This window comes from Dromiciops gliroides, chromosome 3 (assembly GCF_019393635.1).
Source record: "Dromiciops gliroides isolate mDroGli1 chromosome 3, mDroGli1.pri, whole genome shotgun sequence".
NCBI lineage: Eukaryota > Metazoa > Chordata > Mammalia > Microbiotheria > Microbiotheriidae > Dromiciops > Dromiciops gliroides.
The window spans coordinates 485,451,893-485,465,846 of record NC_057863.1 but is presented as its reverse complement, the minus strand read 5'-3'; the positions used below and the strand labels follow the sequence as shown (position 1 = coordinate 485,465,846).

Below are 13,954 nucleotides of genomic sequence, written 5' to 3'. Positions count from 1 at the left end.
CATGGGTGTTCACCAGTGCTCAATCCTGGACTCTCTTCTCTCTATATGTATTATCTCACTTGGTGCTATTATCAGCTTCCATGGTTTAAATTATCATTTCTATATGATACGATACATTTCTGATCTATTTGTATAACCCTCAACTCTCTCCCAGACTCCAGTCACATATTGTTGGTGGGAAAAAAAAACCTCCATAATTGAGACCTCTTTGCCCAATTATTTATTTTTATGGAATGTCAAGCTACTTCTGCAAATTTCTCTTGAAATATTGTAACAATGAAATATGAAATATGGAAACTAGAAAAATTAATTATACAGTATTCCAATCAAGTTTACTTTAAACAGCAGAATATTAGCATACCTCGAGTCTGAGAAGCTTCCTTTAAGGAAGCTAGAATTGGGGGTTTCAAGTCATCTAAAATAATTCTTCCTTCAAGACCTGGGAAAAGGGACCTAAAATAAGCCAAAGGAAAAGAGAGGCAAATTATTATAATTTTCAAAAGTCCACAGAATAAATAAATCCAATTTCATAATTTCATGCAAGTTAAAAAAAAGTTTATCAAGGCTACCAAGTATTTTAGAAAAATTTTTATGTACTGATTAAATCACATTGGCTAAAAAAATAGCTATAGCTGCTTTAAAATATATAAATAGCATGAACCATACCCAATTTAAGAAGCATTTCAGTCCCCTAAAAGTAAGATTATTAACACTTTCCTATTCAAATTATCAAAAATTTTATTTCTTAAATATCAATTTGAAGTCAAATGATAAAAACTCTAAGTTATACCAAAACTTTATACATATAGTTCTAACTCTTAGCAATTCTGTATTAAAAGCTAATCTCAAAAAGAGAATGGATATCCATAATTTTAAAACATAAAAGTATGGGCTTCTTTATTCTCTCTACAAAGTATTCCCAAGAATAACACTTGAAACTGGTATGGAAAACTGAAGACAAAATTACTGTAATAGTATAAATTATACCTTGGATAATCTTCTGAGGTAATATAAATTACATCTTGATCTGATACAGATGAAGAAAAGGGAATAAAATTTCCATTCTGTAAAGGGAGAAGGTCCAACCCAAGCAGTTCATGATAAGCTGCATCTGAGAGCACAAATTCTAAAAGATGCAACTTTTCAGCAGCAGTGCCTGAGTGTCCATGTTTCTTCAACAGCTGCCGTACTAAAGCAGGAGTCACTTTCTTCACAGGTTTAGCACTAGAAGCTGTAAGCTGAACTGCATTAGAAATATTTTCTGGTACCTTGACAATCTGTTTCCCTGAGCTCTGGAGGTAGTTGAGCACAGCTTTTGTGTATTCCAAGCTTTCATCTAGTTCTGAGAAATATGCCTGCTCCAACTTTATCCAGTGATTACCGATTGAATAAATAACTGCATTCTGAAAGAGCTCTTTAAAGAGAGGTTCTATAATTGGTTGCCAGTGTACTTTAACTTTGTTCATTTCAGGCCAAAGCTTATAGATAATATCAACAGACAAGGGAAAATCTGAATTTTTTTCAGTCTCCAGCCGTTTTACAGAATCCAAGACGAGAGTGGTATATGCTTTTGGGACAACATTCATAATAAGAAGTTCATTCCATAAAGCTGCTGGATCTCGCCACTGATCCAGCTCTCTCCATTTTATACTTCTACGGTTGTCAGTGAGACCAAAGAACCCACTAATGTGAACTGGGAGACCTGTTTTACTTTCCTCACCAGGTGGTAAAGGAAGAAAACAAAATGCTTTTCCTGAGAAATCAGATATTGCTCCTGTTTCTTCTTCACTGCTCGATAAAGACATAGCTATGCCAATGGTTGGGACAAATTTCAAGTCATCGGCCAAACAATCAAGTTCATTGCAAATTCCTCGACCACCTACGCTGTTACACACCAACCAAGATGATTTTTGTGCATCTTTAGTACTCTCATCTTCTAAAACTATATTTATATGATATGTTACACATGTAATGCTATTGCTTGGAACCTTTTTACAGTAATTACTTATAGCCGTTCCTAATATTTTGATGGAATTGGGTCGCTCATGTTTCAGTGCTTTATTCTCACTAGCTGTTACCCTAAATACCAGTTTCTCTGTTCCATCAGCTTCTCGAACATGTAAGGAGACATCCTGTACACTTTTCAGAAAGAGAAGCACTGTATCTGCATCTGCCCTGAAGGAGTCGAACAACTCAAGAACCTTTTGCTTGTTGTACAGATTACTACTCAGCTGTGAAGGCTGTAAGCGAAGAGGGAAACGGAAAAAAGTTCCAGGAAAGTGGCCATTTAAGAAAGTTTCCTTGGTGCTTCCAAAAACACCAACAAATGGTGCAAACTGGTCTGAAAATTCACTAATTTCTTTACTGTCATCTTTTAGATTCCAACACTGTCCCGATTCATGGGGACCAAAAAGTGTTTGATGAGGGTCTAACATTCCAATCTGGTCACCACTAAAGATACAAGGAACATCTATAAAGAAAAATGCAAAAAGATGTGAATAATTCTGAATTTAGTATGTATAAAGTGACTGAAATCAATATCTAATTTGTTAATTATAAGAAAGCAACAATTATAAAACAATTCTCAGAATTAGCATTCTCCCTTTCCCTCCCCTTCTGTCCTTTTCTTTCCTTTTCTTTTCTTATTCCTTTTCTCACTGATTTCCAAAGTATGTTAATAGTTTCTAGGGACAATGAATAGACTATTTTAAATAAGGCCTATCCCTGAAAATCTGAGACACTGATGGTCACTGTTTATATAAGTAAATAGTAAAACTTTGATAAAATGAAAGCAATAATTCATTTCCTGAATATATCAAACTTTTCATAAATGCTCACAACTTCCCTCAAGCACACAGGTCAACCACCTGGAGGCATAATAACCAAAATGAATGCTACAAATTTCATCTATGAAAACTGAGAAATATCTACTAAATTACTATATAAGGAAATGAATAGCCAATTGCTTCTTACTACTTACTAAAAACAAGTCCAAATTCTTTAGTCCAACTTTCAGAATCTTCTGATCAATTGATTTGGTCCTTAGCTCTCTCTCCAATGTACAAGTTGAATCATTTTCCATATATATACACATGCCCTATTGTACAACACTATGTTCATTTCCCTTTCTTACATGGTACTCTTTACCCTCTTGGGATCCCTCTTCTCTAATACAAATCCTTAGAAGCCCACATTCTCTGGAAACTTTCCATAGACCCATCCCACGAAGATTTTTCCCTTTGATTCAAAATAGGCTTAGGTTATTCTTTCCAAGACTTTTATGATTACTTATACTTGTCAGAAAAAAATTATAATAGTAAAAAAATTAGTATGTACATTAAAAATTAATACATTATACCAGTGGTTTCAAAGTAAGAAAGAGATCTCTACAGGCCACATACTGACTTAGAAAACCACAAATTAACATCATCTGTGTGGTGTTATATTTTTATTTATTTTGTTAAATATTTCCCAATTACATTTTAATCTGGTTTGGTAATCTGATTCCAGGTGACCAAGTTTGACACCTCTTCATCATTCCAAAACTGCACCCCCACACAGCCAACCTCAAACCTAATTAATAGCTAGGGGTTAAAAACTTTACAAACTTCATGAAAGTTAGCAAGTAAAACATCAACTTTTAATTACAATCAAAGCATAGTTATTGTGGCCTAAACTGAACAACTGTAAAGTCAAAATATAAAGTTTAGTATTTAGGCTAAAACAGCTTTTAGTAAGTGACTCAAAGAAGCCAAATCCATACCTGTTATATGATAAACTGAATTAAACCCAATCCCAAATCTTCCAACTTTTAGGGGATCATCCTTTTTCCTGCTCCTTGCTATTTCCTGAATGCCATGCCAATCCTCAGGAGTAAAAACTGCATTATTGTACACATAAAGTGCAGACCCTATAAATCAAAGGGACAGAAAAAAGAATATTCAAAGAGAATAAAACTCAGAATACTTGGTTCTATTAGAGGTTCTTGTCTGCCCACAACTGTCCTTTTGGTGAGGCAATATAAAAGATTTCATTAAAACTTTGTTTGCTTTTCTAATAAAATTGAAAACTATTATTTTGGGGGGTGGGGTGGGGCAATAAGGGTTAAGTGACTTGCCCAGGGTCACACAGCTAGTAAGTGTCAAGTGTCTGAGGTTGGATTTGAACTCAGGTCCTCCTGAATCCAGGGCCAGTGCTTTATCCACTGCGCCACCTAGCTGCCCTGAAAACTTATTTATATCACAAAAAGATAATGGTAACAGAAATTGAGAAAAGAATGAAAGAAAAACGTATTTAGATGTCAAGAAATTAAATAACTAAAAGTTAATTGTAAGTATACTTTGCTTTATGAACTATCTTCCTAAAATTATAATTACTTTTTTTGTAAATTGATTATTTTAAATGCATTAGGAGCCCATTACTTGGAGATTAAAACAAATACTAGACAATGAAGAACCCATTGGCATTGCACATAATCACCCCCTAATTTACCTTGATTTTTATATCACATGTAATGATAAAATAACTGGATTGATAGTTTTTTTTAAACATAATAGAACTAGGGACAGCTAGGTGGCACAGTGGATAGAGCACCGGCCCTGGATTCAGGAGGACCTGAGTTAAAATCCAGCCTCAGACACTAAACACTTACTAGCTGTATGACCCTGGGCAAGTCACTTAATCCCAACTGCCCTGGGGGAAAAAAACATAATAGAACTTATATATCAAAAATTAAGGGGGGGCAGCTAGGTGGCGCAGTGCACTAATAAAGCACCAGCCCAGGATTCAGGAGGACCTGAGTTCAAATTTGACCTCAGACACGTAACACTAGCTGTGTGACCCTGGGCAAGTCACTTAACCCTCATTGCCCTGCAAAAAAAAAAAAAATGAAGGCAATTTCATTCAAAACATTTCACAAAAAGCTTAGAAAGCTTTCTATTTCCAAACTGTTCTGATTGTTCAAAAAAATTTTGGATAATCCCTCTACCTATGAGATCATATTCTACTTCACAAATGCATGTGTTCTATCCCATTACATTACAAGCTCCTTAAAAGCAAAAACTGTTTTGTTTTTCATCTAGGTATCGTATGTACCTAACATAGTTCATTCCTTAAGTAAGCACCTAAAATCTGTCAGATTTTTAAATGAGAACTTCTTTGGAATGGCCTTCAATTTTCCAATTTTTTAAAATATCCTATCTGAGTGGCAAATTTTTGCATTTTGAGGACAAATTATTTGTCTTAAAAATACAAATCAGAATGAAATTTAATCAGTGGAGGGCGTGGGGGAATCAGCTGAATCTTAAGAATTTTCTTGTTTGGCTGATGTTGCAGGCCAGGATGAATTAGGCTTGTATTGGTTGTACCATTTAAAAATTAGAATGAAATGAGACACTCACAGAACACCTATCAGTTAACAAAAGTAGGTTTATTTAGCCAAAGCAAGGAAAGGATATTTAGCAAGGCTATGGCATTGATTCATTTAGGTATAACTTCCTTTCCTCTGAGTTGATATTGTTGGTCTACCAGTCAGAAACCTGAGAAAGGTGCAGCTGACTCCTCATATACTTTGTTGTTGTTGTTGTTGTTTTGCATTTAGGCCACCAGAAAACTAAGTCAATAGCCTGAGCCTTAGTGCCCTGGGCCAATTAAGTATCAATGTCAGTTTCAACTTGTTTTAAGGATAAACTAACCTAGCCTATACAACAGATATCACTTCTGTAACAGCTCACAAACAGAATTCAAGGATGAAGTGCAAAAGTTCCAAAAATATTTTTGAACTTCACAATCATCATTAAAATAAGTATATAACCGCTAAGGGTGACATTTTTGAAAGGGGATAGACAATACTCCTTTTTAACTGACAAATCTCAATACGTTTGTGTCTTTTAAAATTTCATCAATTAATAGTCACATCTCTGAGTTCAAATTTGATGTAGTATTTTATTTTTATCTCCTTAAGATAACAGGGTACACAAAAATTATACTTTTGAGAAAGAGGTAGTAATTTTCTTCTGTGTCAATTTTTAAAAGTCAAAAGCTAAAAAGTAATAAGAAAACATAAACATGTTTCTAAACACATAAATCACAGTCACAAAAATTATAGCTAAAAGGAAACTTAGAAGTCATCTGAACCAATCTAGCCATTTCAGAAATAAGGAATCAAGCCTCCTCAGCTGGAATGACTTACCCCAAACCACACTATAATGTTAAGAGCTCAGTACCAACTAAAACAAGCTCTGGGCCTGACTACTACACCATGTTACATCTCTCAAAAGTCCCTTTCGAAAAAAAAAACTACACTGCTTTAATATCCCAAATATGACAGTATCAGTTCTGAATTAGTTTAATGCCTAATATTTTTTCAGAAGAGACATGATTGCTGTGTAGGCATGTGATATTTGGGGAACTATTTTTCATAAAAAAGAATGATTAAATCATAATGAAAAAATGCTCAGTGCTAAAAGTAATTTTGGCAATTTGCTATCAACTTGAGTGAGTTTACTAAACACACTGTTCACGTAACTACACTCAATCCATGGTGGGAAAAAAAGGAATACACCTTCAAGAGAATGAATAGTTTGTTAAATTTTAAAAGAGCCTCACATCTATGATTAGCTTTAGAGAGGCAAAATGGCATTTCTTTCCTGATACAAATCTTAAAATCATAGAAGAATAAGAATAAATGTGGCTTACAGAGATTTCAAGTAGATGACTCCTAATTTCCCTTCCATATCTAAGAAACAATTATTACTGAAGAACATTAATTAGAAAGAGTAAAAGAATTAATAATATTAAATTTTGTCTACAAAACATCTAGTAGAAATGGCAAGATGGAGTGTAGCTCATATTCAAAAATTTGAAAGTTTTTCTATTAAAAATGTATATGGAGCATTTAAAGCATTGATACCATATATCAGATTTATAAAATCAATTATTATCCTCATAACTCAAATATAAGATACCAAATTATCTAATAATTCACAATTATAGAATACTTTAGTTTCTAAAATGTTTTCTGTACCAGGGCTCAAAAAATACATAATTAGATGGATTGATGTGAAAATACAAAACAGAACTTACCATTTCTCTTTATCTTTGCATCTGAATATTATAAAATGCTGTTATTCAAACACATAATTTTGAAAAGTAAATGGTACTGAACATAAACACAAAACTAGCTAATATTAATCCTACTTCAGAACATTAACAGAAGTGAGAGGAAGAAAGAGCCAATGCCACACAATATTTTCTGAAGAGCATAACTACAAGTCCTATATACTTGACATGTTCCTAAGGAGTTGCACAGCAAAAACTATTTTTCAGTGACTACAGTTGGTGAATTCACTGACTTTTGTGAGCAATATAAACAGGATGTATGAATTCTAGCTGTTAAGTATCAATAGCTAAAGTCATGAGAATCAAAGATATCCCAAACTACAGGTAGCCTCTGATTTTCTCCACAATATCATTTGTAAAAACCCATTTGGAAAAGGATTAGATTTGTTCATAGAAGTATTATCAGCTTAAATGGCATATCTGAACAAATAAATCCATAAGGTTTTTCATAGGAACCAGAGCTCAAAAGAAATTTAAAAGATCTTCTAGTCCAACCCCTTTATCTTTACATATTAGAAAACTGAGGTTTTCAAATTTCAATTTACAACTCCTTCCTAAAGACATTCTCTAACCTTATTCTCTTTTGTATAAGATAATTTCAATTACCCACTGCATGTAAAACCAGAAACAGGGGAAATTATGCTTAATTCAATTAGATTTAATGTGTATCCAGTAATATAGATTATTTTGCTTTGGAGTTATCATTCAGATATTTCCCACAAACAATAATAACAAGCTCAAAACACAAATAAAAGAAATTACTTCTTTGGCTTAATTAAGGGAACCTACAGGCCAACAAGAAACTTTATTCAACTAATCTTTACTAAGCATATACTATGTATAATGCATTGTACTAAGTCAGGGGGAGGTACAAAAATACAGGAAACAAGGCTCCCTACCCTCAAGGAAATTATACTTTAATAAGAGAGGTAAAACATATACACTGATAACTATTGTAATAGTTTTTTTTCTGTTTTTTGTGGGGCTATGGGGGTTAAGTGACTTGCCCAGGGTCACCCAGCTAGTGTCAAGTGTCTGAGGCTTAATTTGAACTCAGGTCCTTCTGAATACAGGGCCAGTGCTTTATCTACTGGGCCACCTAGCTGCCCCCTACAATACTGACCATAGTGTACCAGTCCTGAGCCAAGTCATCAACATTAAACACAACACATGAAGACATCTGGAATACACAGCTAGCTAAAAGACATATAATGACTTATTAATATAGGATTTCTTTTCTAAGTTATGAAAATGTTTAATCAGTCTATGATTTTATATCTTTTGTGATTTATGGTTTTATCCTCCATTTCTAGAACATTTCGGTGGCATATGATGAAAACTAGATAGAATATATGAAATTGGGGCCATCCTGTCTTAGGAAGGACTTGAACCAAAGTCAATCTGACTCTGAAGCCAGACATATACTACACTGTCTCTCAAATAATTATAAGATTTAAAGTAATATAGCTAGGCTTCAAGTCCTATAAAGTAGCAAAAAGGGAGAGGGGAGAATCACATAGACCCACAGATTTAAAGCTGAAAGGAACCATACAAGCCACTCTGTCCAAACCTCCCCACTTTTATAAATAAGGAAACAGAATCTCAGAGAGGCTAATTGACTTATAAAAGGCTACACAAATAGTATCTGAGTCAGGGGTCTTCCTAACTCCAAGCCTAACTCAGGTCTTTCTAACTCCAAGCCCAGCACTCTACCCATTGTACCCCCTACCAAGATATACAATGATTATAAATATATATCATAAAATGTACCTATAACATAAAATCTATGTCTATCATATCACAAAGTTAACTATAATAAATATTTAACATTTAATAATAATTTTGTCTTCATAGGCATTTAGAAAAGCTTCTTTAAAAGACTTTTGAGGGTAGCAAATATCTCTTAATATAGCTATCCACGAGTTTGACCTGAGTCCTTCTTTATTCCTTGAAAAATTTTCACAGGCATTTAAAATAATTTCACTGACTTTAGGACTCAAAATTGATGTGACTTTTTAAAAAATTTCCTTTTAGGCACTTGAATACTTAAAGGCCTAAGAACTTTAATTCTCCAAAGAGAGGAGAAATATCTTCAATAAGGAATTCTTTCTTCACTTTTGTATCCTTATCATCCTCCTACATACAGCCCCCAAACAAGAAATGTTAAACATCATATGTAGGTATCAACAACATTATGCGTTGATCAACTGTGATAGTTCCAAAGGACTCATGATAGAAAATGCTCTCCAAATCCAGAAAAAAAAGAACTGTGGAATCTGGATGCAGATTGAACCATACTATTTCTACTTTTTTTGTTTTTCATTTTTGAGGTTTTTCCCTTTTGCTCTGATTCTTTTTTCACAGCATGACTAATGCAGAAATATGTTTAATGTGATTGTACATATATAACCTATATCAGATTGCTTGCTGTCTTGGGGAGGGAGGGGAGGAAGGGAGAAAAATTTGAAACTAGAAATCTTATAAAAACAAATGTTGAAAACTATCTCTACATGTAACTAGAAAATAATAAAATACTTTTATGATTATAAAAAGAAAAAAAGAAATACACGTATGGACTTCAGGAGAAAGATATCATTACATTCCTTTGCCTTGTTTAGATTAAGATGTGTATATAAGAACACTGTATAAAGCTGAGCTTCAAGACTCTTTTTTTAACATCATCTGAAGGCACCGCTTTAACAGTTGGCAAGAGAGCTAGATAATTATAGTTATTCAACACTGCTGAATGAGAGCAGAAATGAAATACAACGTGTTATTTATAAAAGAACAAAAATTGGCCCATACCAACTCTACTTACCCTGATATTGCTCCATATCTTTTGACCAGAGAGACTCCTTTCCATATTGAGTTTCATCATATAAAAATTTAACTTCTGTGGCCCCAGCATCTTCTGCATTCTGAATTAATTCCTAACCATAAAAATATACCCAAAATAACTTTATTTCACAAATAGACATTTGATGCCCATCTTGCAACTTACTGTATTTTCAAAGCCAATATACAATTAATTATTGATCATTTATTTTAGGCATTGGTCCATTCAATTCTACTGAGACTAAGTGCCACCTATCACAGTCTTAATGGCTCTGACATGCCTTCCAGCTCTAGACCTGTAATTCCATTACCCTATAAACTCTAGAAAAGTGAAGTGATGTGAAGAATCACTCTGGCTAACCTAAGTAATTTCAAGTCAACAGGCCAAAACTGAATTTCAAGTCAACAGGCCAAAACAGGCCAAACACTAACAATAAACTTTGAAAACCAAACAAGAAAGGAGCCATAAGTGTAAAAATGGGCAAATGTACCCATTTGCCCAAAAAAGAAAGCAATAGTCTTTGGGGGGTATTTTTGTTTGGTTGGTTGGTTGGGGTTTTTTCCTCCTCTTTTTTGGTTTTGGTTTTGTTTTGTTTTGCAGGGCAATGAGGGTTAAGTGACTTGCCTAGGGTCACACAGTTACTAAGTGTCAAGTGCCTGAGGCCAGATTTGAACTCAGGTCCTCTTGAATCCAGGGCAGGTGCTTTATCCACTGCACCACCTAGTTGCCCCCAAAAGCAATAGTCTTAAAACTATAGACCAGTGATCATAATTTCAATTCCTAGAAAACAGAAGATATTGATTCCCCAGGAGCCAACCTGACTTCATCCTAACCAGGTCATGCCAACATTTTCTTATTTGACATGGTGATTAGATCAAGAGAATCCTACAGCTGTGGTATAACTGAATTTCATCAAAGTATCTGACAAAGTCACTCATACTATCCTTTTGGACAAGATAGAAAAAAGTGGGCTAGGTGAGAGAACAATTCCTTTATAAGCACTTTCAATGATCCCACATAAAGTGTGAATCACTGAATCAAAGCTAACCTGGCAAATTTATAGTTAAAGTGTCCCAGAGAGATGTCCTTAACCTTATGCTGTTTAACAACCACTTGAATAAAAGCAAAGAAAAAATGCTTATAAAATTTTAAAATGATATAAATGTAGAAAGGAGAGCTAACATGTTTGACAACAGGCTCAGAAAAATCTCAATAGGTTAGAAAGATAAGTGTAATGAGATTTATAGAGAAAAATGAAGTCCTACGTTTGGATTTTTTTTAAAAAAACTGAATAAAAGCAGTTTGGGAGAGACATAGCTAAGTAATAGTATCATAAAAAGATCTGGCAGTTTAGTGTACTGCAAATGAGTCAAGAGTATGACACAGAAAACAAAAAAGCCATATGATATTAAGCTTCATAAAGAAAAAGAAGGGGATCAGGATTTATATAGCACCTACTATGAGCCAGGAACTGTAATAAACTCTTTTTACAAATAATATCTCATTTGACCCTTACAACAACCCTGTAAGGTAGGTACTATTATTATCTACATCTTACATTTGAGGAAACTGAGACAAACAGAGGTTACATGACTTGCCACAGGTCACACAACTAGTAAGTCTAAGGATGGATATAGATTCAGGTCTTCCTTACTACAAGTTCAGTTCTCTACCCACTGTGCAACCAGCTGCCTCGAAGATGCACAATAAGAAGCATATTGTTTACAACTAAGGAGATGACAGTTCCTCTTTGAATATTGTATCACTAGGGAAGAATAAAGTACTGACTTCAATTCTGGACATGACATTTTATGAAGGACATTGACAAACTGGTGTCTAAAAGTCAACCAAAATAGTGAGGAAACTGGATACCATGCCAGAATTAGTCAAAGATACTAAGGATACTTAATCTCCAAAAAAGAAAACTTGGGTATGAGGGAAAAGGGTGGAGATCTAATAACTCTCTTCATTTATGTGAAGCATAATCAAATAGAACAGGAATCAGACTTGCTTTGTGTGTTCCAAAAGAGGCAAAACTAGGAAAAATGGGTTTCAAAGAGGCATATTTAATTTCAGTGCATGGTAAGATTTCTTTTACCAATTAGAGCTGTTCAACAAAGGGCTGCCTGAGGAGATTTGGTTTCCCTATCACTAGTGGTCTTCAAGCCAGGTATCCCCTTGACAAGGATTTCTTAGAAGAGATGTCTGTTCAGGCATACACTGGACTCGATGATTTCTGAAGTCCCTTTCAAAAATGAGATTTGAAGTTAAATGAATGATCAAAATACTCTCATAAACTCAGTTTTTCTAACACAAACCATACCTTAAGAATCTGTCCTCCTTCTGGATACCTTCTTAAAATGTCCTTAAGAAAATCAACAAGAGGTGGAGTTGTTTGACCAAATCGACCTAAAAGCACAAAACAAGTCTGTGTTACTTTTTTGCATCTTGGTACCTACCCACTTATTCCCTAAGGTGTAATTTTGTTCCAAAATTTGATGTATCTATACAATTTAAACCTTTAAAAGTATTCATTGTTTAATAACTGAACTATATCCATCCCTTTACAAAAATTAAATTCGGGGCAGCTAGGTGGTGCAGTGGATAAAGCACCGGCATTGGAGTCAGGAGTACCTGAGTTCAAATCCGGCCTCAGACACTTAACACACACTTACTAGCTGTGTGACCCTGGGCAAGTCACTTAATCCCAATTGCCTCACTTAAAAAAAAAAAAGAACAAAAATTAAATTCCATCAAATAATTGAAGTTTAAAAGGATTTTATGAAATAAGTTTATTATAACTTTTTTAAATGCTCCATGATTTCATTAAAGAGCAGCGTAGAAGTATTTAGTTCAAATATAAAAAATGAGTTTCTTTTGAAAATAAATATGCATTACATTACTTAATTAGTATCACTGTTACTAAAAGTAAACTAGATCAATCAGTTCTCTTTTATTCTTAGTAGTAGCTCTCGTCCAGCTATTTTAATTAATTATACATTACAATTTCACTTGCTGTATCATTGTATCACACCTAGTTTTCTGCCTGCTCAAAAATTTCTGATTAGGTTTGCTTAGTAGATAGATTCAATCAGGTTAAGAGAAAGGCATATTCTGAGATGTACAGGACAGTTATATTTGAAGATAAAACAAGAAAAATGTGTTCTAAAAAACATGAAAACCATGCTGCTAGTTTTCTACATATTTATTATTGTACAATGATTTACCATCCATTAATCTCTCTAAAATTTTTCTGCCCATTATTGAGGGCAGCCACATTACTCGCTGTTCATACAATTGCTTACTTTAAATTAACTCATTCATCCTCGTTAACTACTCTTTCCTTATGTTCTCTCAAGCCATCACTATTTAATAATATTCTCTTATTCTCTATCACATGAAATCATTTTGCAACAATAAAAACTTCACACCCTTCTAAAAATCAACAATATACCTCCTCCTTTTAAGCCTTTTGATTGAAGGTTTAGAAAGAGATCACAATTTTTATAAGTTAGAAGGTCTCCAATCTTGATCCAGTCAGATAACTGAAAAAAGGAAAAAGAATATATGTAATGTATTCCTTAATCATATAAATTCAAAAGTTTTCAATAAACAATAATGGCTGAGCTATCCAGTATCATGAAGGAAATAAGAAATCCAAGGAAGTAATTTATTCAGAAATCTTAAGTTTCAAAACTTGAACTTTTTAAAAATGTTTTGGAAATTTTTCTAAAATGCATTGTACATTCTCCCTCCCACGTAGTATTTCTTTTTCTTTTCTTTTTTTTTAAGTGAGGCAATTGGGGTTAAGTGACTTGCCCAGCGTCACACAGCCAGCAAGTGTTAAGTGTCTGAGACCAGACCTGAACTCAGGTACTCCTGACTCCAGGGCCGGTACTCTATCCACTGCGCCACCTAGCCGCCCCCCATATAGTATTTCAGTGGATCCATGATATTATTGATATAGGTTCTCTAATTGTACAAATCACAACCTGAAAT

General features: G+C 34.0%; 1 protein-coding gene across 1 annotated transcript in view; it reads right to left on the bottom strand.

Annotated features, from left to right (window-relative positions):
* SACS (sacsin molecular chaperone) overlaps window positions 1-13,954 on the bottom strand; it is a 46,588-nt gene that overhangs the window by 21,331 nt on the left and 11,303 nt on the right. The window contains 6 exon segments of the mRNA XM_043991636.1: window positions 362-453; window positions 988-2,470; window positions 3,764-3,910; window positions 9,938-10,049; window positions 12,279-12,364; window positions 13,410-13,500. Coding sequence (XP_043847571.1) covers window positions 362-453; window positions 988-2,470; window positions 3,764-3,910; window positions 9,938-10,049; window positions 12,279-12,364; window positions 13,410-13,500 — 2,011 coding nt within the window.